Source organism: Ambystoma mexicanum, chromosome 8 (assembly GCF_040938575.1).
Source record: "Ambystoma mexicanum isolate Mex_15411 chromosome 8, UKY_AmexF1_1, whole genome shotgun sequence".
Lineage (NCBI taxonomy): Eukaryota > Metazoa > Chordata > Amphibia > Caudata > Ambystomatidae > Ambystoma > Ambystoma mexicanum.
In genome coordinates this window covers 426,991,218-427,013,121 of record NC_090929.1, presented here as the reverse complement: position 1 = coordinate 427,013,121, position 21,904 = coordinate 426,991,218, and the positions used below count along the sequence as shown (strand labels likewise).

Here is a 21,904-nt window from a genome sequence, read left to right as displayed (position 1 = left end):
AACATATTCATAGTTTAAAAACCAATTATATAAAATATAAGTAACAAATGTATGAACTAAAACTTGTCTAGTCGGCTCCTTACATACGCCATAATGTGCTCACTTTTCTTTGAAGCCCCAGGCTATAAAGATAATTCAATATGGCATATCTGACGATTTTTAAATTACTATGAAATAACAGATTCCAGCAGCGTTTTTGAGACACAATCATGTACCCAGAAAACAGATGTTCAAAATGTACAATTAGTTTTGTTAGTAACATAGGGCATTCATCACATAGATGTTTCATTGTTTCTGTGGCGAGTTGACAAAACCAACATCGTACATCATTTTTTGTTAGAATTCTGTGGGCACACAGAACTTCCTTTGTGGGCCAAATATTAAGTCGAAATCTTAGGTAATCATTCCGTTGTCGGGAATGTGGGAACATGGTTAGATAACTTTCTGTTTCCCCATATCGTTTTAAGGCAAACGGGTTATTCTTGAATTTTTGGTACAAGTAGCATGCAGACCTAGTTTTTATCCAGTCGTCTTCCCATACTCGTTTTTTCGCCTTATCAGGATTTCCTAGCAATAATGCCAAAGAAAAAACGATATTGGTGATGATTTTTTTGGCCTTGCTTCTCCATGATACCTCAAACGCATTGTCAGATCTTAAAAGATATACTGATATAAGACCTAACAGGCGAGGTTGATTCACACTCATTATACATTTGCGATATAGCGAGCATAGCTTCCACTTATAGATTGAGTAAAGAGATAGAAGTCCTAGCTCGTGTCTCAGGATACAAATGGGTTCCAACAATGCAATGTTTAAGGCACGCTTCCAATAACAGCCCTCTATGATTGCACAATATAGATACGAATTACCCAAGAACGCCTCCGTACCATACAGAATTACTGGGATTAATTTTTGTCTATAATAGACCAATAATGGAGTTATTGAAAATGTGCAATACTTGCTCCTAATTAGTCTACTTTGCGAAATGGCGGTTGTTAATCGCTGCTTTATATGCTGATGATTAGCGTGCTTATTTGTTGAATTACTTATATAGACTCCCAAGTACACATAGGAGGAAACTGTAACGAGGTTGACGTTTTGGAGTGCCCATCTATACATAGTATTCCGCTGTTTGATTTTGCCGAATTGCATAATCTTTGTTTTACTCAGATTGAAGGTGATACAGTTCCTCTTTGTATATGCGTCCAAGGAACTCAATAGTGCACGTAACCCCTTCGGAGTCTTGGAAAAAAGCACCATATCATCAGCATAAAGCAGGTATTTCACATTGACCCCATTAATTTTTGGTGAATGTGCCACAGTTTTATCAAAGTTCACCCCACACGTGGTCTTGATTGAATCAGACAAAAGACCATTGCTAGATAATTTAATTTGAATAGAGATATCTGTGTGTAAGTCAATAAGCCACTTTACAATGGACCACAGACATTTTGTATCCATCAATTTTTTAAAAAGGAGCTCCCGAGGAACAGCGTCAAACGCCATTTTAAAATCTATAAAGGCTGTATAGAGTGGCTGCTGTTGTTGGAGTGCCTTCTGGATAATGCTCGTGAGAGTGATAGTGTTTACAGCCGTCCCATTACCTGACAGAAACCCAGTCTGGAACAGATCACGAAACATATTTTCATCCAACCAACTGTTGAACTTATTAAACACTAAACGTGCAAACATTTTCCCAGGGCAGTCCAAAAGCGCTATTACGCGGTAGGGAGCTGGGTCATCACGGTTTCATCACGGTTTCCTTTTTTAAATATGGGTAGGATGATGGCCTTCCTCCATGAATCAGGGATAAGACCTGTCATGAGTATTTGATTGAATATCTGGTAAAGGATCCTTGCCCATTCATTTGGATGATGTTTGAGTGTACCATTGTGAAGACCATCTGGACCTACCGCCCTAGAGCGACTCAAATTTTTAATGCACAACTGGATATCATCAATTGAGATGGTAAAGTGATGAGACATGCCCGAAGATCCTGTATTTGGGGTCAAATACGGGAATGGCGAAGAGTAGAGCTTGCCACAATAGGCTTCCAGATCGCTTTTGGGATGGCATTTATCTGGACAACTTCCTGTGTTTTGTGTGTGGCCTCGTTCAGGCATGCCCATATGCCACTAGTGGACTTCTTGAGAATATGACACAACATGATCTCCCCATTACGTTGATAGCGTAAAGATCGCTGACCCTTTAGCCATGTTCTATAAGAGGCCGTAAATTGTTTTTTTGCTAAAGAGCGATTGGCCACTGGCAAGAATCTTAAGTTACTTAAGTCGCTACGTAAGTCAGCTTTCCTGCACTGCAATGTAGGATCCAAAGGGTGACAATGTTTGTGTCGGACGCTCAAGTCCGGCATTTTAAGCTGCTTGAACATTTGCATCACCGTAACATAACAATTTGTTGACACAGATGACTCCAAGAGCGCATGATGAAACTATACTAATTTGTTCGGGTTCCATCTCACTCGAGTACCACTATTATTAATGAGATTTGAATATACATGGACATCTACCCTGGGCGGTGTTACACCTAGGTGTCTCAGATAGCGCATCGCAAGCTTGTCATGATCGCTAAGATTGGTTGTGACCACCTGCATGGATTGCACGCTATTGAAAAAATTATTATGGACAAAAACATGATCAAGGGTTGCTTGCTGAGACCCCCTACTCCAGGTAGAATGAGCAGGAACATCCCCCACAATTGAGCCATTCAGCATCACAAACCCTGTCTCTTTCATGATGTTTAACCAATTCAATTCATCAACAGCCCGCTCCTGTGCACCTTGTAAGATCAAGTGGAGATTTCAATCCCCTACTATTATAGTTTGACAGATATTTTGCTCAAGAGCCAAGCAGTCAAGGATTGAATTCACGTGCCCAAAGAAGGAATCTGAAGTAACATTTCTTTTGCTCCAATAAATGTTGACAATCACTAAGATCTCGTTGTTTCTGTGCAGTCTTACGATCTGGAAATACATAGATGGGGAGACTAAGTTCTCACTCACAAAACCTGATGCTTTGCTGATAGCTAGTAGAAGGCCACCACTGGGCCGTCCCCTTCTGTTTTGAATAGCCGGTGTTATTATAATAGTGTGGGACGCCCAAATGGGGCATTCAGTAAGCCAGGTTTCCACGAGGGCTATAAGCTCATGTTGTGCCAGATCTTTAATTGCCAGGTCAAATAAGTGCTTATGCCCTCTAATGTTCCACGAAAGTAAGCTGCCTATACTAACAGTAGCATTATGTTACAATCTTGGTTTAAATTCATGTAATGTCATCATTTTCGGAGCAAAGTTTACAACCTGTTGTGATTCTCTATTCTTGATGGATTGATATGTCTTAATTTGTGTTTTTTCCACCATATTTACTTGTGATGAGTGGTTCTTGAAATAAATGAAAGCCCAGTTCGTATAAAGCTGCTTTGGATTGCCACAGAATATTCATCACAATTGTAGAATGGAGGTGTATTCTAGCCTCAGGTGGATCATTTATATTAGTGAATTCAACCAAACTAATGTCTGTTGATGATAGTGCTGACAAGGACGGGATTTCACTACATATATTCAAAATACTCGCCCGATTTAGTGCATATGTAGAAAAAGGATCTTCACGACATCTGATCAGCAGACAGTGGGATCTGAATTTGGTTTGTTGTTTGTTTCCATCCATGAAATTAATATTGGTGCCTTGGGTAATAGTCGAAAAATTAGGTCTAGAGGGTATATCATTTCCTAGTACCACCCGATTAGCTGACTGAACCGGCCCCTTTAATAACTGGCTCACATCTGGGTATCGCTGTATTTGACTGCTTCCAGGACCTCGAGAACACTGACTAGTCTCAGCAATGTATGCAGCAATTGAATATTTTATAATGTCTCTGAGGTCCTGTGCCATTGGGACCTGAACAGAATTTTCAGCTGGGGGCATCTGAGTATGAACATGTGTAATATTATGTTGCTGATGCAAAGGGACTCCTAGGGTGTTTAGTGATTTTAAGGGCATGGCTGAAATCAAATGCATATCAGGTGAGTCAACTTGCAATATAGGCTCAGGGCATGGATTAGATTTTTGTACAACTTGTATGTAGCTCTCACCACGAATTACCATTTTTGCATTTTCCAATACAGTAGCCTCTATTACCGCACCAGAGCCCTGTGTCATCAAAGACCCTTCACTGCCTATTGGACCGTGAGGCACCCCGAGGATGTGAGACATGTATGTCTTAATGGAGGTTCTAATTTCCTCTCTAAGTTCTGCTATGGCCAATTGGCTCAACCACCCATCGCTCACTCCAGTAGGCAAACCGGTCTGTGTATCATTAAGGCCCCCTTGCATGGTCTTGTGCCATTGTTTACGGTATCTCCAGACTCAGGAATGTTTGATGGTTTTTTATGATTGTTACTCCATGCAAATTCTGGGATCCTCACACCACCTAAAAGGGTGACCAATTCATCCAGTGGCCCATACGGCATAAAGGTTTGAATGGCCTGCTTGGGGCCTGATGTCACCAGCTCAACTTTTTTAGCTTTAGTGATTCGTTCACGTCGGGATAAGGCCTTGATAAACTTTCGTCCTGATGCCCGTGTTCTGGTACCCCACCCCTTCGTAGATGATTTCATGGGTATGGGGGGAGCAGGGTCAGTAACTACAGCCGTGATTTTGCCAGCATTTGTCTTAACAGGTATGGTGGAGAAAAGTGTGTAGCTGGACGGTACTGCCATAGTTATTGCAACCCTCCCCAGGGCTTGAACATCAGTTTCAGTGTCAAATTTTTTATCGGCACTTTCAATGATATTTTGTTGTTCAGCACCTATGATATTAGGTGCGCAGGTTGCAGAACAGTGAATCGCCAACGATGGCTGTTGGTTACATCCATCATGGTGTACAACACACATTCTTTCTTTGCATCCTGTATCAGTCAGAGCACACACTTGCATACATTCATCATCCTCAGAACCTTGGAAAACAGACAATAGTCGGTCCCATCACTCTGACATCATGTAAATCAGGGGATGACGATGCACCAGCTTGAATATCCTCTACATTAGCCTGGGTGGTCACCTGCCTGATGAGCGGAGATTGTGCTAAAGCCGCCAGACCGCTGCAACATTGTTCTAATAGAGAGGTTTGGTGGTTGACTTTACCATGAAGAACTTCATAGAGTTTTGCTAGCGCTAGGAGCGCAGTATTCATGGCGCATAGAGTATTATTGAGCGCAGGGGCATCCGGAAAAGAAAACCGCTTAGAGCAGTTTTTATTGATGAAAAAATCAGACTCCAGATTTGGTTCCTCAAACCTTGTCCGCCGGGGAGTTGGGGCAATACATGAGGGTGATTCCTCTATACAATTGGAGCTGGGCACTTGATCAGTGTCTGGGGAGGCCTGGTGACAAGTTTGTGTAGGGGTCCCCCCTACCCCAGTTTCAGCTAATTGATTATCAGTAATTGAGATGTTATCTCGCTGTAGCTGAATCAGGTCCCCGGTGTTTGGACAAATGTACAGGACATCAGCTGAGAGGGAAATGGACCCTTCTGAAATATTCACGAAGCCCATTGCCTCCTCATCAATCTCCCCTGCCATTGTAAGCACCTCATGCGCAGCACACAATCGATGTTGGGCAGCTACAGAACAACAGATAGGTTCCAATATGGGCTGCGTGCCCATGTCAGCCAAGGGCAGGGGCTCCCCACAGGGCAAAAGACCCTCCAGGGCACAGGCTGTTACCAGAGTCGTGTCCGTTACTTCAACAGATGAACTTGGAACCACGGGCATATCAGTGGTGGACATAGTGTCTCCACTACCACTCTCTCTCATAGTATTCGCTTCGACTGACAAAGTTGGAGCCACAAGCACTCCAGAAACAGGCACAATATCAACACTGCCACTCACAATCACCTCCATCACCGAGTTATTTGGATGCTCCATCACGATCTCTGAACACAGCAGCTGGTTAGGAGTATTAAGTGATGGGTGCTGAGTTAGCAAACACATACCAGAATGGGAAACACTCTCCTTACTGGGCAACATTTCCTGAGTGTAATATAAGCGAATGTCAGACGAGAGAGACATTGAACGCTGAAGATTTTGTTTCTTGCGGCTAAGTCTACTGGCAAATTTAATCACCACGATCTGAACATTAAATAATTGCCCGGGATTAATTACGGGCATACCTGAGGTCAATTTACATTTTTTACCAACCATTATGGTTATTGTGGGTTAGAAAGCAGCAATTCAAAAGCAGTTCAAAAGGGCAGCCGCAGTCCGCTCACATGCGAGACAGCAAGACAGCCCACTCAGCAACCACTCTTGCCAAAACGCGCACGCGAAAACGCACAGAAATGGTGGTTATATTGAGGTTGCTGGGAAAAAGGGCCGGCAGGAAGCAGACAATTGGGCCCAAAAATCCTTAATGACAAGAACTGGTTACACAAGTAACTACAAGAAAATAAAGAAAGTAAGCCACGATTATCTTTGTTAAGTTCAAACAGTTCCTTAGTGGTCTTTGAATAAAGTTTGTACCAGTTTGAGCAAAGTCCAGACTCCACAGAAGAACAGTAAATTCAAAGCAATTTCGCTCTTGACACTGGAACAGAGTGGGGGACAGCAAGACAGCCCACTCAGCAACCGCTCTTGCCAAAACGTGCACGCGAAAGCGCGTGGAAATGGTTATATTGAGGTTGCTAGGAGAAAGGGCCGGCAGGAAGCAGACAATTCGCCCCAAAAATCCTTAATGACAAGAACTGGTTACACAAGTAACAGTTTGAGCAAAGTCCAGACTCCACAGAAGCACAGTAGATTCACAGCAATTTCGCTCTTGACACTGGAACAGAGTGGGGGCCAGCAAGACAGCCCACTCAGCAACCACTCTTGCCAAAACGCGTGCCAAAATTCACATTATCAAGATTTGGTACAATAGATTTCTTAAATTCGGAGGCAGTCTGAACTATCCCTGTGCAGATGAAGTTGGCGGTATTTGAGGTACAGCGCCGTCAATGCAAAGTGAAGGTTCCTTTATAGGAGGCAGTGGGTTAGCTACAGTGTTCCTAAAGCCGTACGTACAAATGTCAATGTTGTTTGTTGATGCAGACTTCCTTTTTCTGGATTTAGTTCTTGAATGAGATGTACGGGCAATCGGAGTTGAGCAAGTGTTCACAGTCCCGACTTCTTTAGGCAATTTGTCAAAATAAGGTTGGGATTCAGTCATAATACGCTGTCATATGTGAAGTGGCATGTCCGTGGTAAGTCGATAAGGACCTCTTTCTTTAAGAGCCATGCGTACTCGCAACAGATTTAAATTAGCATGACAAAACCAGGGAGAGAGCTCACCAAAGCAAACAAATAGCACGTCGGGGAAGCACCACACCTGGAGCCCCGGACGCCGCGGCGAAGTGGCAAAGCGGTACTTCACGGGAGCTTCCTCGGTTTGCACGCGCTGGTGCGTGCGGACCCAAATTTGTACGTTTGGTGTTTGTGGGCGTGGTTTACCGCCAAAACAAATAAATATAAAGAAAATGAGAGAATATTCACTAACCAAAAATCAATTGTGAGCAATCCTCAATCGTTAACAAGTACAGCGAACTCTAATAGCCAGTCTAAACAAACAAGAAAAAAAATGTGCACGGACAAAAATGCCAGTAAGTCAACAAATAAAATCATTACTAACTGTAGTCAACCAGTTGACGAGACAATAGACTCAGGAACTGATATAAGTGAATGGAGCGTATATACAGTGGACGAATACGAAACAGAAAATAATGCATCTCCAAGATTTAAAAGAAAAGCAGTCATACTGGACCTCTCTAACATGGAAATGGAACCTAAGAAGAAGGTTTGTATCATAGGAGAGAAAGAAAAATCTGGAGAGGCTGATAAGGTTGCAAACAATCAAAAAGAAAATCAAGACAAGAGGCTGTTTACAATAGGGAAAGGAAATTTAACCCTAGAGGAAAGCAAGCGGACACAGAAATGCACAGCAGGCCGGAAAGAAGTTCAAAGAAAGAAATCCGACCAGAAGAAGGAAATAGGGGTTACTCCACCTAGAAATAAATCCAGGAACATCATGGATAGAAATGTTTCTCCGACAAGCCGGAAACGAAGGTGGAGTAACGAGCAGAGACAAAATACACCAAAAAAAGACCAAACCGAAAAATCATACCCGTCTACAATACAAAGCTCTTGCATATTTCGTTTGGAACGGAAAAAAAGGTCCAAAGGCAATTTGATTCTAAACCGAAATACAATCATCAACCTATTCAAACAGATTCCAAGATTACGATGCGTCCAAAATCAAGATTTATGGATGGTGGAACCTTGTGAAACTGGGAGAAAAGACTGTTCATATCTACATATTAAGTCAGAAGTTATCAAAACGATGCTTGAGAACGAAACAGCAAACTTTGATATCCTGGGATATGATCTAAGGAAATCACGGATTAAGACGTCAAGACAAGAGGATGAGATAAATGATATTCCTCATAAAAACTCAGGAAAAACTCAGTGGGGAAACCTAAAAGCAAGGGAAAGGATGGGTGGAGTCGAACAAAATCAAAAACACCCAGCAAATGAGAAAAAAGAAAAAGAAAACCAACATGGATTAAGAGGAAGTAAATATTCGGCCCGTAAGAGTAACCATGGGTCGGAACATCAAAGAATATACCAAGATCGCTCTAAGGACAAAACGTGTATAAGGTTAAAAGAAAAACAATGAGATGGATCTTCTTCACCTAGGGACAACTATAATAGGGATATGGATGACAAACTATCACATAAAGAAAGAAAGCAGGCTAAATCAGAAAAGGGAAAAGACAATGCTTGCAATCGCGCAGCGGAAATTGTGAGGAGATCACCGCCAAACTGGTCAGGGAAATCGTCGGACATACATATAAAGAAACACAACTAGCAACCAGAAAACTTGATCGGGATCCTCCAGGTTGACCAACTGGTAAAAGTATGTTCCGTAATGACACGGAGACACTTTTTCATAGATATGGCCTCTTGGAATACACAAGGGTTCAGTTACCTAACTGTAAAGAGTGACATGAATCTGGGGCAATGGGATATACTATGTCTACAGGAGACATGGTTAACACAGAAACCAGAAATGGATGGATATTCAACATTCGCTATACCCGCAAAACAGGGCTTAAAAGGCCGTCCCACAGCCGGTTTACTTACAGCAATAAGATCAGGTATTGGATTGGAGGTGATAGAACAAAAAAACTCTTGCGATCAATTCCAAGTTCTAACAATATCCTGGAAATATATAGACAGCAGTAGTAGAGAAAAGGAAGAGTGCATACTACTAATTAACACATACTGGAACCCAGAGTCAAGTAGGGACGAGTTATATCTGGAAAATCTTATAAGCATTGTAGATGACAATGCGGAAAACCAAGCGTGTAATCACACAATAATCACAGGGGATTTCAATGCTATATGCAAGAATATCGGAAACCAACGACCACATTTACCAAAATCTGTGCCAATCTTGAAAAGAGGTGAGCACCTCGAAAGAATATTGAGATCAAGAGACCTGCACAACCTGCATTGGGTACGATCAGATAAAAATCTGGTGATCCCTTCTTGGCAAAGAATGGAACAATCAGGGACATTAGACCATACATTTGTGTCCAAGGAGCTGCTGGGAACGATAGTTAGTTTTGCGATAGTAAGGACTTTAAACAGTGATCATAATTTACAGCATATAAGATGGGCGAACCTACAGAAACCCCAACAGCTCTTTAACCAAGATATAGATGTGAACATCAAGGGATCCAGGTTAAAACTGACGGAGAACGCAATAAAGCAGATTTCTGAAAAATACTCCATGATAATGGATGGGGAAGTTAATACAAAAAAAAAGAAGTCAGAGAAGATGATGGATTATACACTTCTGTTTAAAAAATACATGAAGACGACAAACAAAATCAAAAAGACCCCAATGAATCATCTTCATGCCTATAACCAGGAATTAGTAACAAGAAGAAGAACTTTACGAAAACTAAAACGGATGGCGATCAGATCCGATACACAAGTGGCGCATGAAAGTTGGAAGAGCGGCAACAGGAACTATAAATTCTGGATAATACAAAAAAGGCACTCCCTTTACCAGGCAGACTCGGAGCTAATGTTAAAAACATTATGCGGGAAAAAATCAAGAGACTTTTGGACCCTTATAAAGGGCACTATGATGTCATGTACCACCGCACTACAAAACAGTGTTGGAGAAGGGAGGTGGATCTCCCACTTCTCCAACCTATATGCACCACTGCCCGCCATAGAGAGCGCCTGCCTGCGAAAAAGGAAAAAGGGGACTGACTCGCCGTGGGAGATCACAACAAAGGAAGAAGATATCCTGGCAAAAATCAAAAAACTTATCAACTCAAGGGCCCCGGGGCCGGATGGGATCACAAATAGTGACCTAAAACAACATCAAGAAATATGGGCTCCCTTGATTAGTAACATCTTTAAAACCTGCAACCAGGAGCAAAATATACCAGCTTCATGGAGAAAAGCGATAGTGGTTCCAATCTTTAAACGAAGAAATCGAGAAGATCCATGCCACTACCGCCCAATATCCTTGTTGGATGTCATTGGGAAAATATACGGCGGGCTCGCCTTGGAAGCATTTCAAGCCTGGCTCAAAGCTGAAAACGGGGGAGATCCATTCCAGACAGGATTTGTAAAAAACGCAGGAACATCGATCAATATACTGACGTTAACAACAATCAAGGCCAAGGCTATGCAGACCGGTCAACCCCTCTATATATGGCATTTGTTGACCTGGTACAGGCGTTTGACCAGGTCAACAGGGACAAACTATGGGAAAAGCTGGACGCTATGAAATGCCCTCCAGCTATTATGGGCCCGATTCAAACATTGTACCAGGACACATCTATTAAAGTAAGGCTCGGGCAAGATGGACTATTGTCGAGGGAAATTCCAACTTTCAGGGGGGTGAAACAAGGCTGCCCCCTGGCCCCTGCATTATATAACGCATACATCGCTGATTATGCTGAGTATGAGAAGGCAATAAGATGCTTCCCTCCAGCTATTGGTGGTGAAAAAATATTGCGCTTGTTATATGCAGACGATATTATTTTGTTGGATAACACGCCGATAGGTCTGCAAAGACAGTTGACGAATCTGATCATATATCTGAAGCAGAATAACCTAAAGCTGAATCCAGAAAAAAACAAAATAATGGCTTGGGAAGGCAAGAAAAAGAAGAAACAAAGCAAACAGAACTGGTTCGCGGAGGGGCTAAAATTGGAAAAAGTAAAAGACTTCAAGTATCTGGGAGTCACGATGTCAATCAACGAGTCAGAAATAACAATGCAAAATCTGCTATGGACAAAGATAAAAACGTTAACAATACAAGCAAGGATGACTGACAAAAAATACGGGAAATTTTCATTATTGGCAGTAATCAACTTCTATAAAGCAAAGGTGGTCCCTGCAATCCTTTATGGAGCGGATGCAATGTTCCTAATACCTGAAGTACTGTGGATTAAATTAGAGAGCTATTTCTGGAAGAAAGTGCTTAATCTGGCACAATCTACACCTATGCCACTGTTAAGGAGAGAGCTATGTCTCGTGTCACTAAAAGCGATCCAGGAGAGAAACATGCTAATGCTATATCGAAAACTCCAACTGAAGAATAAACCAAAACCTTTGGAGCTGGTGAAAAACGAGATGACAACGGACAAGATCCAGGCACTAAAAGATTGGAAGCTGAGAAATATGAAGTTATTGAAAGATCTAGATGTCGCGGAAGAGACACTTGAAACAAACCCAGCCAAAATATCAAAAAAACTATTTGAAGCAGATTGGATTAGGACAGAGGACATAGCGCGATCATATAAGCTGATGAAAGATTTCCCAGCGGTCCCGACAAAAAACTATACGACACGAGGTTATCTGAAAAAGTTCCCGGACAAAAGGCTAGCCAGAACATACTTGAGATTTCGATTAAACCAACTACATACTAACGAAATCCAATTCATAAGGAAATTGTCATCAGATAATAAATGTAGATACTGCAAATCAGAGGAGACAGTAGAAACTAGTCGACATCTTCTACTTGAATGTGAAGGTACCAACACATTGAGAGCAGCTTATCTAGGGAAAATAACGCAATCGTTTTCCACACTGACAGAGGATAACTGGTGGCAGGCCTTTAACGAAGGAGAAAATACTAAAAATGTGATCGCAGTAGCATCCTTCTTTGAAAATCTTAAGCTAACAACTAAGTAAAAGTAATAGGAGGAACTTCTTGTGGAGTAATGTGTCAAAAAAAAAAAAGAATTTCATCGAAGGGAAAGACTTCATGTGTGAAAATGTCTGAGTACATGAAGAGACTTAAAGGATTAAATAAATAAATAATGGAAGGAAGCTTGACAACAGAAATTGGTTAAAGACCTTGAGAACAACTAGAATTACATAAGGAATCCAACAGGTCAGGCAGTGAAATCAACGATAAGGGTCAAAATGGAGGACATGGAAGGGACTTTCTTTTCGTGCTTTCTTTAGGATCACTTAAGGCTGAAGGGGACCTCTTTGGAACTTATGGAAACATTGGACTTTTTTTATTTTTACCTTTGAAAAAATTGTTTGTACAATTAAATCAAATAATAAAAAAATAATAAATAAATATAAAGAAAATGAGAGTATTTAGACTGAATCTAGGTAATATGAGCAGTATATGCAGTATACTGTAGGTTGTTAGCAGCTTAGATGTTAAAAGTACCGTAAACTGATTCGTTAAGGAAGCGATATGAAGAAACAATCTCACAGAAATCCAGGGGGAGCGGGCAAAGCAGTGCTTCACAGGTGCTTCCTCAGTGCGCGTGCGCTGGTGCACGCGGGTGCCCAAATTTGTACGTTTGGCGTGTGTTGGATAGTTTACCACCAAAACAACGTAAACCGATCCGTTAAATAAGTGATATGAAAAAGCAATCTTGCAGAAATTCAGGGGGAGCGGGCAAAGCGGTGATTCACGGGTGCTTCCTCAGTGCGCGCCAAGTATGTTTTGTTTATAAATACGTGGAAATGTATCATTACATTAAACGAAATAAATAAAAAATAATTTACGTCGTTAAAAAGAAGATTCCAACAATGGGGACCGCAAAAGTAGGTACTGTGACGAGGAAGAGTAGGACTCGGAGTTATTAAGGTTACCAGTAAGTATCTTTATTTCATACACAAATAAAGTATTTGTTCACAGAGGCATCACTTTCCTGTTATTCTTTATGCATCTATCTTGTATGCCCTGCACATGCGCGTGATATCTTCTTCGAGTTCCTGACGCAGACGCTCAGGTTACTAAACGTGCTTGCGCAAACGCTCAGATTACTAACCATGATGGCGGCTGGAATGTACCAAATCACTAAATTAGGGGATTTTAGAGAAAGAATATGCTTTTTGAATAAAGGGCCGCGACAATCGCCTGCACGAATGACCAAATTGTAACTGATGAAGATACGCATTGTCACATTTCTAATTTAGGAACGATTTAAGAGCTACATTAAGAGTTGTATGCTTGGGGACGGTGTATTTTCCTGGTGCAATAGGTTGAACGATGGGCGTGGCCATAGAGTTCGTTATCGGCTCATGAGCCTTCCCAAGGTGGCCATTTTGTTCGGGAACAACGAGGAGGTAGCAGTGGAAGCTGCTGCGTTGCCAACACGGACACCTCCGAACCGCCTCCACCAGGCGTAGAGTTCAACAAGAACCCCGCCGTTCACTACCAATCCCCATTCGGCGGGCAACCGAACTCGAGGCAGGAGGAGTGTCCCCCCGCGTTGCCGGTGAGTGTGAGCCATCGCGGTAGTTGAAAAGCGAGGCACGTTGTTTACACAAAGAATCCAAAGCAAGCCATTTCTTCAGTTTTTTATTATAAAAAAAGAAGCAATCTGACAATTTATTAATTGGATATTTAATGATGTGCGGTCCTACTTTGTGCATATCGACGATTATTTAAATAGGAAGGGTGATCGTGCTATTGTCCTGTCGTCCGGAAGTAGTATAGGAATCAATTACTTATAGTGCAATGGAGGCGATCTTTCACATCTGTTGTGTAAAGTTCCCTTATTGGTTGCTTTCACGCCTATTTGAGGTCGGCCATGTTGATTTCGAAAAGCCAACGTGGTGCCTTTCACGCACCTCTGAATGACCCGCAGCTGCCCTTTTGTGGGGCACCATTATTGACCCTCGTTCGTACTTTGTGTCGCTTAGCGGACCTGGCGGCAAAAAGTGAAGTTCTTGTTCGTAGTCTTAAGTGTGTATGCATATGCTTCTGGTACTTTGTCAACTCGGAAAGCCGCGACTCCGTTTCCTTACCTATTTAACGCACTTGCTTTCTATTCCTTTTCCAGTCAATCATGGAGATGGAATATATTCGTATCACGGAGGACGAGAATGATGAACCCATTGAAATACCATCTGAAGACGATGGCACGGTCCTGTTGTCAACAGTCACCGCCCAGTTCCCCGGAGCGTGCGGCCTCCGTTACAGAAACCCAGTGAACCAGTGTATGAGAGGCGTTCGGCTAGTGGAGGGAGTTCTACATGCCCCAGAAAGTGGATGGAGCAACCTTGTTTATGTAGTAAATTATCCTAAAGGTGCGTGCTTTGTGTGTCTCTTTGGAAGTAGAATAAGTTTGATATGACTTATGTAGTAGTGTAGAAAAGGTAAATTTTACGGATTTGTCATGTATTTTACGTAACAATCACGCGATGTGTATGAAGGATGTTCGTGGTCTACCACTTCAGATAATAAACGAAAAATGGATGAGACCGACGCGTCTTCGGCTGTGAAAGTGAAGCGTGCAGTGAAAACGTCGGATCTGATTGTTTTGGGACTGCCCTGGAAAACCACTGAACAGGACCTTAAGGACTATTTCAGCACCTTCGGTGAAGTTGTCATGGTGCAGGTCAGTTGTCGGTGCAGGGTTGGCAGTCGGGGAACTTTTTTGCCTCTTAACATTGCGCGAGATATAGTTTTAACAATGTAAAGTTTGCGGGTCATCAGTGTGATATGACCAGTGGCTAATATTTTTCTGGCAATGCATATAGATCTAGTGCATATATACTTTTTTTTTCAGGTGAAGAAAGACGCAAAAACGGGTAATTCAAAAGGATTTGGCTTTGTTCGGTTTATGGAATATGAAACTCAATTGAAAGCTATGTCGCAGAGGCACATGATTGACGGGCGGTGGTGTGACTGCAAACTCCCCAACTCCAAGGTAAGTGATATGTCTCTGATCATTTCCTCGTTTGATAGCAATGGGGGCGATGAGGCAGAATAATATACGCGGGTGGGCGAATTTGGCTAGCCTGGCCCGTGTTTTCATTTAAAAAGCACATGTATAGCCTTAGACAATTTCTCAGCCAATTATTATGGGTTATTCCCCATATGCTGTTCACAAGCATATGGGTAAAAACATGGCGAGGGAAGCTGAGAGACACGAGGAGTGTGGAACTAAAAGGGAAGTACTTAAACTGCCACGTTGGTAGTTTTACATTTGGTATACAAATATAATAGCATAGCAGTGCCTAGGAAGTCCACCCACCCTTTTAGAAAGGTTTTTCTGTCAGGCTCCTTTTCAGACAAGGGCTCTGCCCAATACAGTTCAGTAGGGGTAAGGTGTGTGTGTGTGTGTATGTATATATTTTTTTAAACTGACTTGCACCCAAGTTAAAGGGTTGCACTCCGTTAACCCCTTGCAGATGGAGATGTGCAAGATGCCTCAACTTCGGTTCCAGGACCCCTCTCTTGCCCATAACATATTGGTCTAATTTAAGACCTGGTGCATTCCGTGCTTCTCTGCAGTGAAATTTACCGTTCGATTTTTAGATGTCTGTATCAGTCCTGTCGTCGTTGCCATGCAATCCAAACAAGGGACGTTATGGTCCCACTCCTCCAAATTTGTTGGCATCTTTCGTCCCGAGCAGGTTTCCAGGACTTAACTGATTAGGGACATATGGCTACTAGCATTCCAGTAACAGTCGATATCAGGGGGGGGGGGCTAGTGTTTGTTTAGTTTATTCATCTATAACGCGCTTGATACCAGCGAGTGGTTTCTAAGCGCGGTATCGAGATTCGAACCCCTGTGGTGCAGGCGTGTCTTGTTCCCAAGGTACGCGTTGCCCCCGAGCTATCCTTCCTCCCCCAGTGTTGTTGTTGTTGGGGGGGGGGGGGGCGTACTTTTGTTGAAATGCAATGCACCCTGCTTCAGTGCAGGGACGCTCGTTTATACGAGGTCCCCGGGTAGGGTGGTACATCCTTTAGTCCTATGCACATTCTTGTCCAGCCGTGAGGCCTATTACTAATGCCCGGATAATCTAGGCCTGCGAGTCACACCTGGCAGTTGCCTAGCCTTCACGTTTTCCTTGGGAAAGCACGACCTGGTCAGACAGGCTATTTACTACAAGTTGTTCACTGTATATATGTTCAGCAGTTGTTACGGACGTTGAACCTCGAATTTGTGGGGTGTCGAATTAAATTCCGCACTACAAAGTGGCCCCTCTGCCATTTTTGCAGTGTTGCAGGTGGCACGTGCATGCCGAGTGCTTGTAAGAGTCAATGGCAGTGGCAATTGGAGTACCCTGGGAGAACCATTGGCGGCTAGGTGCACTCGGTGCACATTAGCCAAAGCCCCTATGCATAATTGACTGCTCCCATAAAGCTGCATGTCTTTTGCTGTGTAGAATAACTAATTTCCTAAACCTTTTTTCTCGTGCTGTTCATTGCAGTTTGGGTGTAGTTTTGGGTTCTGCCAGGTTGATGGTTTAACTGCATTTTTCCCCCACTTCGAACAGGGTCCTGAGGAACCTCTGCGCAGTCGAGTGTTTGTGGGCCGTTGTACTGAAGACATGTCGGCAGACGAGCTCAGACAGTTCTTTTCCCAGTATGGTGAAGTGGTAGATGTCTTCATTCCCAAGCCTTTCCGAGCTTTTGCGTTTGTTACCTTCGCTGATGACCAGGTACATTTCGATTAACATACGACGCTTGGTTCAGCATGCTGCCATCCCGCTAGATTTTTAACTGTCCTCCTTTCTTTTCTTTTCCCCGTCTCTAGGTTGCCCAGTCACTCTGTGGGGAAGACTTGATAATTAAAGGAATCAGTGTACATGTATCTAACGCAGAACCTAAACAGAATACGAATAGACAGTTTGATAGAGGTGGTGGTCGTTTTGGTGGAAATCCAGGGGGGTTTGGGAACCAGGGTGGTTTTGGTCCCAACAGGATTGGGGGTGCAGGTGGAGGGGGTAGTGCTGGTGGCGGTCTTGGTGGCCCTCCAGGGGGAAACATGGGGGGTGGCGGTGGTGCAGGTGGAGGGGGGATGAATTTTGGGGCATTCAACATTAACCCTGCAATGATGGCAGCGGCGCAAGCTGCACTGCAGAGCAGCTGGGGCATGATGGGGATGCTGGCCAGCCAACAGAATCAGCCTGGTGGGCCACCAGGGAACAATCCAGCACAAGGAAACCTGCCACGGGAACCAAACCAGGGTTTTGGTTCTGGAGGTAACGCTTATGGTTCAAACGCAGGGTCGGTAGGCTGGGGTTCTTCCTCTAATCAGGGACCTGGTGGTGTTTTCAATGGTGGGGGTTTTGGTTCTTCAAGCATGGAGTCCAAATCCTCAGGTTGGGGTATGTAGAGAAAGACGTTTGATCTTGTAACCGTTCATTTTTCTAGGTTCATGGTAAGTATAATGTATGATACATGTAAAACCAAGTCTCTTCTCGGCGTGTACAGCAAGCAAATGCAACAGTATTCGACACATTATTTTCTTTTTGTAAAAAAAAGTTGGATCTACATTTTATACGTTTTGTTAATGCAAGTGGTCGAATTGTGGCAGCAGTGTAGCTTAAAATACCCGACGGCGGGGTAATTTAGCTTGGTCAGCCAGTCAGCACTTGTCTTTAACCTGGCATATTGCCTCGGGGGACTGTTTTCCGGATTAGCTAATTTGGAAAGCATGCCTTCAGAGTAGGGTTTATGTTTTTCTTTACCCGGTGTCCCTTCATGTACAAGTCCTAGCTAGAGCTACACCTGATCTACGTACATCTTGCTGCCACTCTTTTGGAAAACATCACTTCTCTTGGAAGCTTCCTGTAACTATGGATTACTTTTTATCGAATTGCAAACCAAACCACCTTCCTCACTGCTTGAGCTACGTCATAACACGGTGGGTGTTGCATTTTTAATCCACTTTAATGGATTCATACCAACGCTAGAAACGCAAGGCTGAGAGATGGACCAGGCGGCTGTTTGAACTTTGTGGAATTGATGATGGTGCCGAGGAATGAGATGGTTGGGTATGAGCGAGGGGGAAAAGAGAAGAGCGCGTGCAGAGACTTGGTTGCATTCTTGGATTTTCTTTCAGACGTGGCAAGATTGTCTCTCGACCCTGTGGCTTTGGTGAGAGAGTGTGCAGAGCAATGGGAGCAAGTAACGTACGAATGTTTCCTCGACTCGGAAGACCTCAAATCTGTTGGACGACTTGCACGAGTTTCCATGCCTTGTAAACCAATGTAGTTGAATGTGTTTTGAAATGAATTTGTATTTTTATTGTTCATGTCTACTGCTGTGAATGTTGTATGGGGATGTAATTTCTGTTAATGACCTGTAAGCGTGGCTATGCGAACTGTAGCTTGTGCTTCAGGAGCGAGCACTGGAATGTGCCACAGGACTGGTGTGCCACATGATGGAAGTCAAAATGCCTGTAAGTTAAAAATGCCTGTAAGAAGCCTCTAAGAATGTGGTCTGCTTCTGTCTTGTGTTCTGTGTTTGGATGCTTTTTACAAGTTGTAAATATAGGTAATTCTTAAATAAAACATTTAAATAAACTGACTTCCCTTTACAGTACTGTATACTGATTTTCGTTCAAAACGTGTTCTTTGGGGACCTTGCAAATGGTTATTGATGGTGGCTAGTGATTCAGCAAATTCATTGTTTCAACTTCCGTGGTGTTGCGAAAGCATCCCTTACAGTAGTAACTGGTCGCACATGTCACTTATGGCTGTTTCTCATTGGAAACAGTTATTAAGATGGCACCCTGGCATGAGCAGAGGTTTTCCGGTATGACTGACATCCAAAAGGTGCCAGTGTGTTGGTTGACAGTGTATATGAAATTGCAATTTTGGCATTTGTTACCCGGCCTGCTTGTTTGAATGCCTGTATGTGTTTTGAACAATCCTTTGTGGCTTCCATCTGGCACCATCTGGTTGAGTCTACGGCCCAACCTCCTTCTCTCGTAACTTCCCTGTGCCCCCACCTCAGAAAACCTTCAAAAACGCTGACCCCCTCCACCTGACAATTCTTGACGCCCACTAAGCCAACAACCACACCTGTCTCCTTGAAGACCTTGACTGCCTTGCTCTTACCGAGACATGGTCAATGCGAGCTCAGTCACTGCCTCCTCCCCGACGGTGTCAATATTTCTGCGACGCCGCCGCCCCCCCCCCCCCCCCCACTGCAATGCCGGGGTTGCCTTCCGCGTGGGTTCCTGCTTCCATCTTACTCCGACCTATTCCAAAGCCTGGTTTGCAGTTGGTCACCTCTCCCACCTCCACGCTGTCCATTGATACCATCCTCCAGGCACCACCTCCCCATTCCTCTCTGAATGAGCTGACTTCTGCTCTTTACTTCCACCTCTAGCATCCTTGGTGTTTTGAACATTCAACTGGACTCCCCTGGCTCTGCATCCACTCTATTCAGACCTCTGCCCTCCCCGCCCCCCTCTTCTGGGCCCAGCTGGACACACTGGCCCTAAACCCCCCCCCCCCCCCCCAAAACATGGTCAGACCACTCCTCCCATCTGCCCCAACTCTGCTGAAATGTGATTGCTGCCACCTTCAAACCCCCCCCCCCCCCCCCAACCTCTGACATCAGCAACCTCCATCTCCCTTGACGTTTTCATCTGACAAACTGGCCAGCCGAAATTAAGGCCCGGGTCTCCGGCGCATCCAGTAACTTGGCTTTTCAAAATCTGCAGGGAACTAGCCAACCCCATTTCTGCCCAGGCCCTATGCAGAGCGCTGGCCTCGCACTTTGCCACCAATACTTGGGACATTCTGGCCACCCTTTCTACAACCCCACACCCTTGTCCTCCTCTCCTGTCACCCCCTTCTGGGAAAGCTACTTGCGAAGCTGGCCTTGCTCAAACTCCATGCTCACACTGAACTTGTTGCTGGCCTCCGTCCACCAATCTGGATTCTGTGCACCCAGGGGCATGTGAACTGTTCTTCTGAACACCTGTGAAGAATGCTCGCATCTCTGGACTCCCAACTCCCCAGCTGTCCTTAACCTTCTGGGCATCCCCTCTGCATTTGAGACAGTTGACCATTAAATCTTCATACAGAGGCTCCTCAATGCCCTTGGTATCACGGGCACTTGATTGGCTTTTGGCTTTCCTCACTAACTGCTCTTCCTAAGTCATCCTGGGCCCCTTCGCGCCTCTCCTCTCCTACTTCCATCTCCAGCTGTGGTGCCTTCCAGGGCTCTATACTTCTCCCCCTGGCTCTTTAACATCTACAATGTCCTGGTGCGCCTCCAATGATCTCTACCTCAACGCCTGTAAAACGGAGGGCCTTCCCATTGGGACCCCTGCTCCCTTATTCTGCCTTTGGGTCTGAGACCAGAAACCCTGGAAGTCCTCTATTACCCCCCCCCCCTCACCCCCCAACCACACTCGGGACACTGGCAAGAAGTCCAGTTGATCTGCTTTTCCTTCTCAAAGGAATTTGCCCTCAAGTGACGAGCCCTGGTTCTCTCTAGACTTAACCGCCTCCTCCTGAATCTTCCTTCCACTTTGTGACCCCTGCAGCTTATCAAGAGTTATCCTTGCCTAGGGACTGCATCTCCTGCACTAAGTCCTCGCTCCGGGTTGCTGCATGGATCGTTATAAATGCCATATCATTAAATTCAAATCCCTCTGCGTCATCCACAAGTCTGTCTCACTAAAAACTCCCTCTAGACATCTTCACTCCTCTGGCACCAGAGGGCAGGGGGTCGCTCATTTTCCTTTGTGAGCTCCCGCCTTTGGAATAGTCTGCACCCTGAGCAGGATCGTTTCAAATTCCAGAAGCTCCTGAAAACTTCACTCCATCTGCTAATCCCACGGTTGCTGAATTGGTGTCCTTGGCCTTAATGCATCTTTGGGGCCTTGACCACCTACACCATTTCTCCCCAGCTTGCGCCTGACAAGCAAACCATAAATAAAATGGCTTTCTCTCTAAGAACTGCTTCATCCTTCAAACCTGTCTCAACCATACCTCCTTCCCAGTGGCAGGGGTGGGGGGGGCACACCTACTTCATCCTGATTGCCTGAAACTTTGCTAGTTGCTCTTCTACTCAAAACCTCATTCCAGCAAAATGTCCTATAGCCTACACTATTCAACCCACTGTTCTCACTCCCTACAAGCACCCCCTCCCCACCACCGCCGGAAACATGTGCCCCATTCACCAAATAGAAACTAGAAACCTCACCCAATTTCGTGGGATATATCTGTTTTGTTGCACTATAAATGCTGTTGCTACCGACCCTCATCTACTCCTAATCTCACCAACTGCCTGGTGCTCAGTCATAACCTACCTCACCTCAGTGTAAAATCCTTGATTTGTATTGTTTTCCGCAGAGTTATCTTATACCTGAAGGTAGGCAACCCCTGATGCCATCCTCCTGTCCGCATCCCGCCTTCTGGCTGGCCCTCCCATTTTTTTCATGCCGTGAACTAATTGGTTTGATCATGAGAGCTAAACTAGGACTGAGGACAAAGATGGGAGGAAACCCTTTTGGCAGAGTTAGTATTGGGTTCCAAGGTAAAGTGGCTGAAAGGACAAGTAGGATTAGGTTAGTGTTTGCAGATGTCTGCGTGT

At 44.1% G+C, this 21,904-nt stretch overlaps 1 protein-coding gene across 2 annotated transcripts; it reads left to right on the top strand.

Moving 5' to 3' along the window:
• The first annotated feature begins 13,617 nt into the window (after positions 1–13,617).
• Positions 13,618–18,877, top strand: LOC138472028 (TAR DNA-binding protein 43-like). Of its 2 annotated transcripts, none has more exons than XM_069609945.1 (6): positions 13,618–13,826; positions 14,394–14,640; positions 14,767–14,951; positions 15,123–15,263; positions 16,840–17,004; positions 17,100–18,877. In XM_069609945.1, exons 2-6 carry the CDS (start codon positions 14,400–14,402, stop codon positions 17,679–17,681), a joined length of 1,314 nt encoding a protein of 437 aa, XP_069466046.1. In that variant the 5' UTR covers positions 13,618–13,826; positions 14,394–14,399; the 3' UTR covers positions 17,682–18,877. The 2 variants fall into 2 exon arrangements, with proteins under 2 accessions (XP_069466046.1, XP_069466047.1); XM_069609946.1 differs by having other exon boundaries at positions 13,653–13,826; positions 14,791–14,951.
• The last annotated feature ends 3,027 nt before the right edge of the window (positions 18,878–21,904 follow it).

Excerpts from the sequence above, each read along its gene's own strand:
- LOC138472028 (XM_069609945.1), top strand. The coding sequence starts at position 14,400 with ATGGAGATGGAATATATTCGTATCACGGAGGACGAGAATGATGAACCC. Across the intron at positions 14,641-14,766 it reads TGTAGTAAATTATCCTAAAG|GATGTTCGTGGTCTACCACT; the intron begins GTGCGTGCTTTG and ends ATGTGTATGAAG. Across the intron at positions 15,264-16,839 it reads GCAAACTCCCCAACTCCAAG|GGTCCTGAGGAACCTCTGCG; the intron begins GTAAGTGATATG and ends CACTTCGAACAG.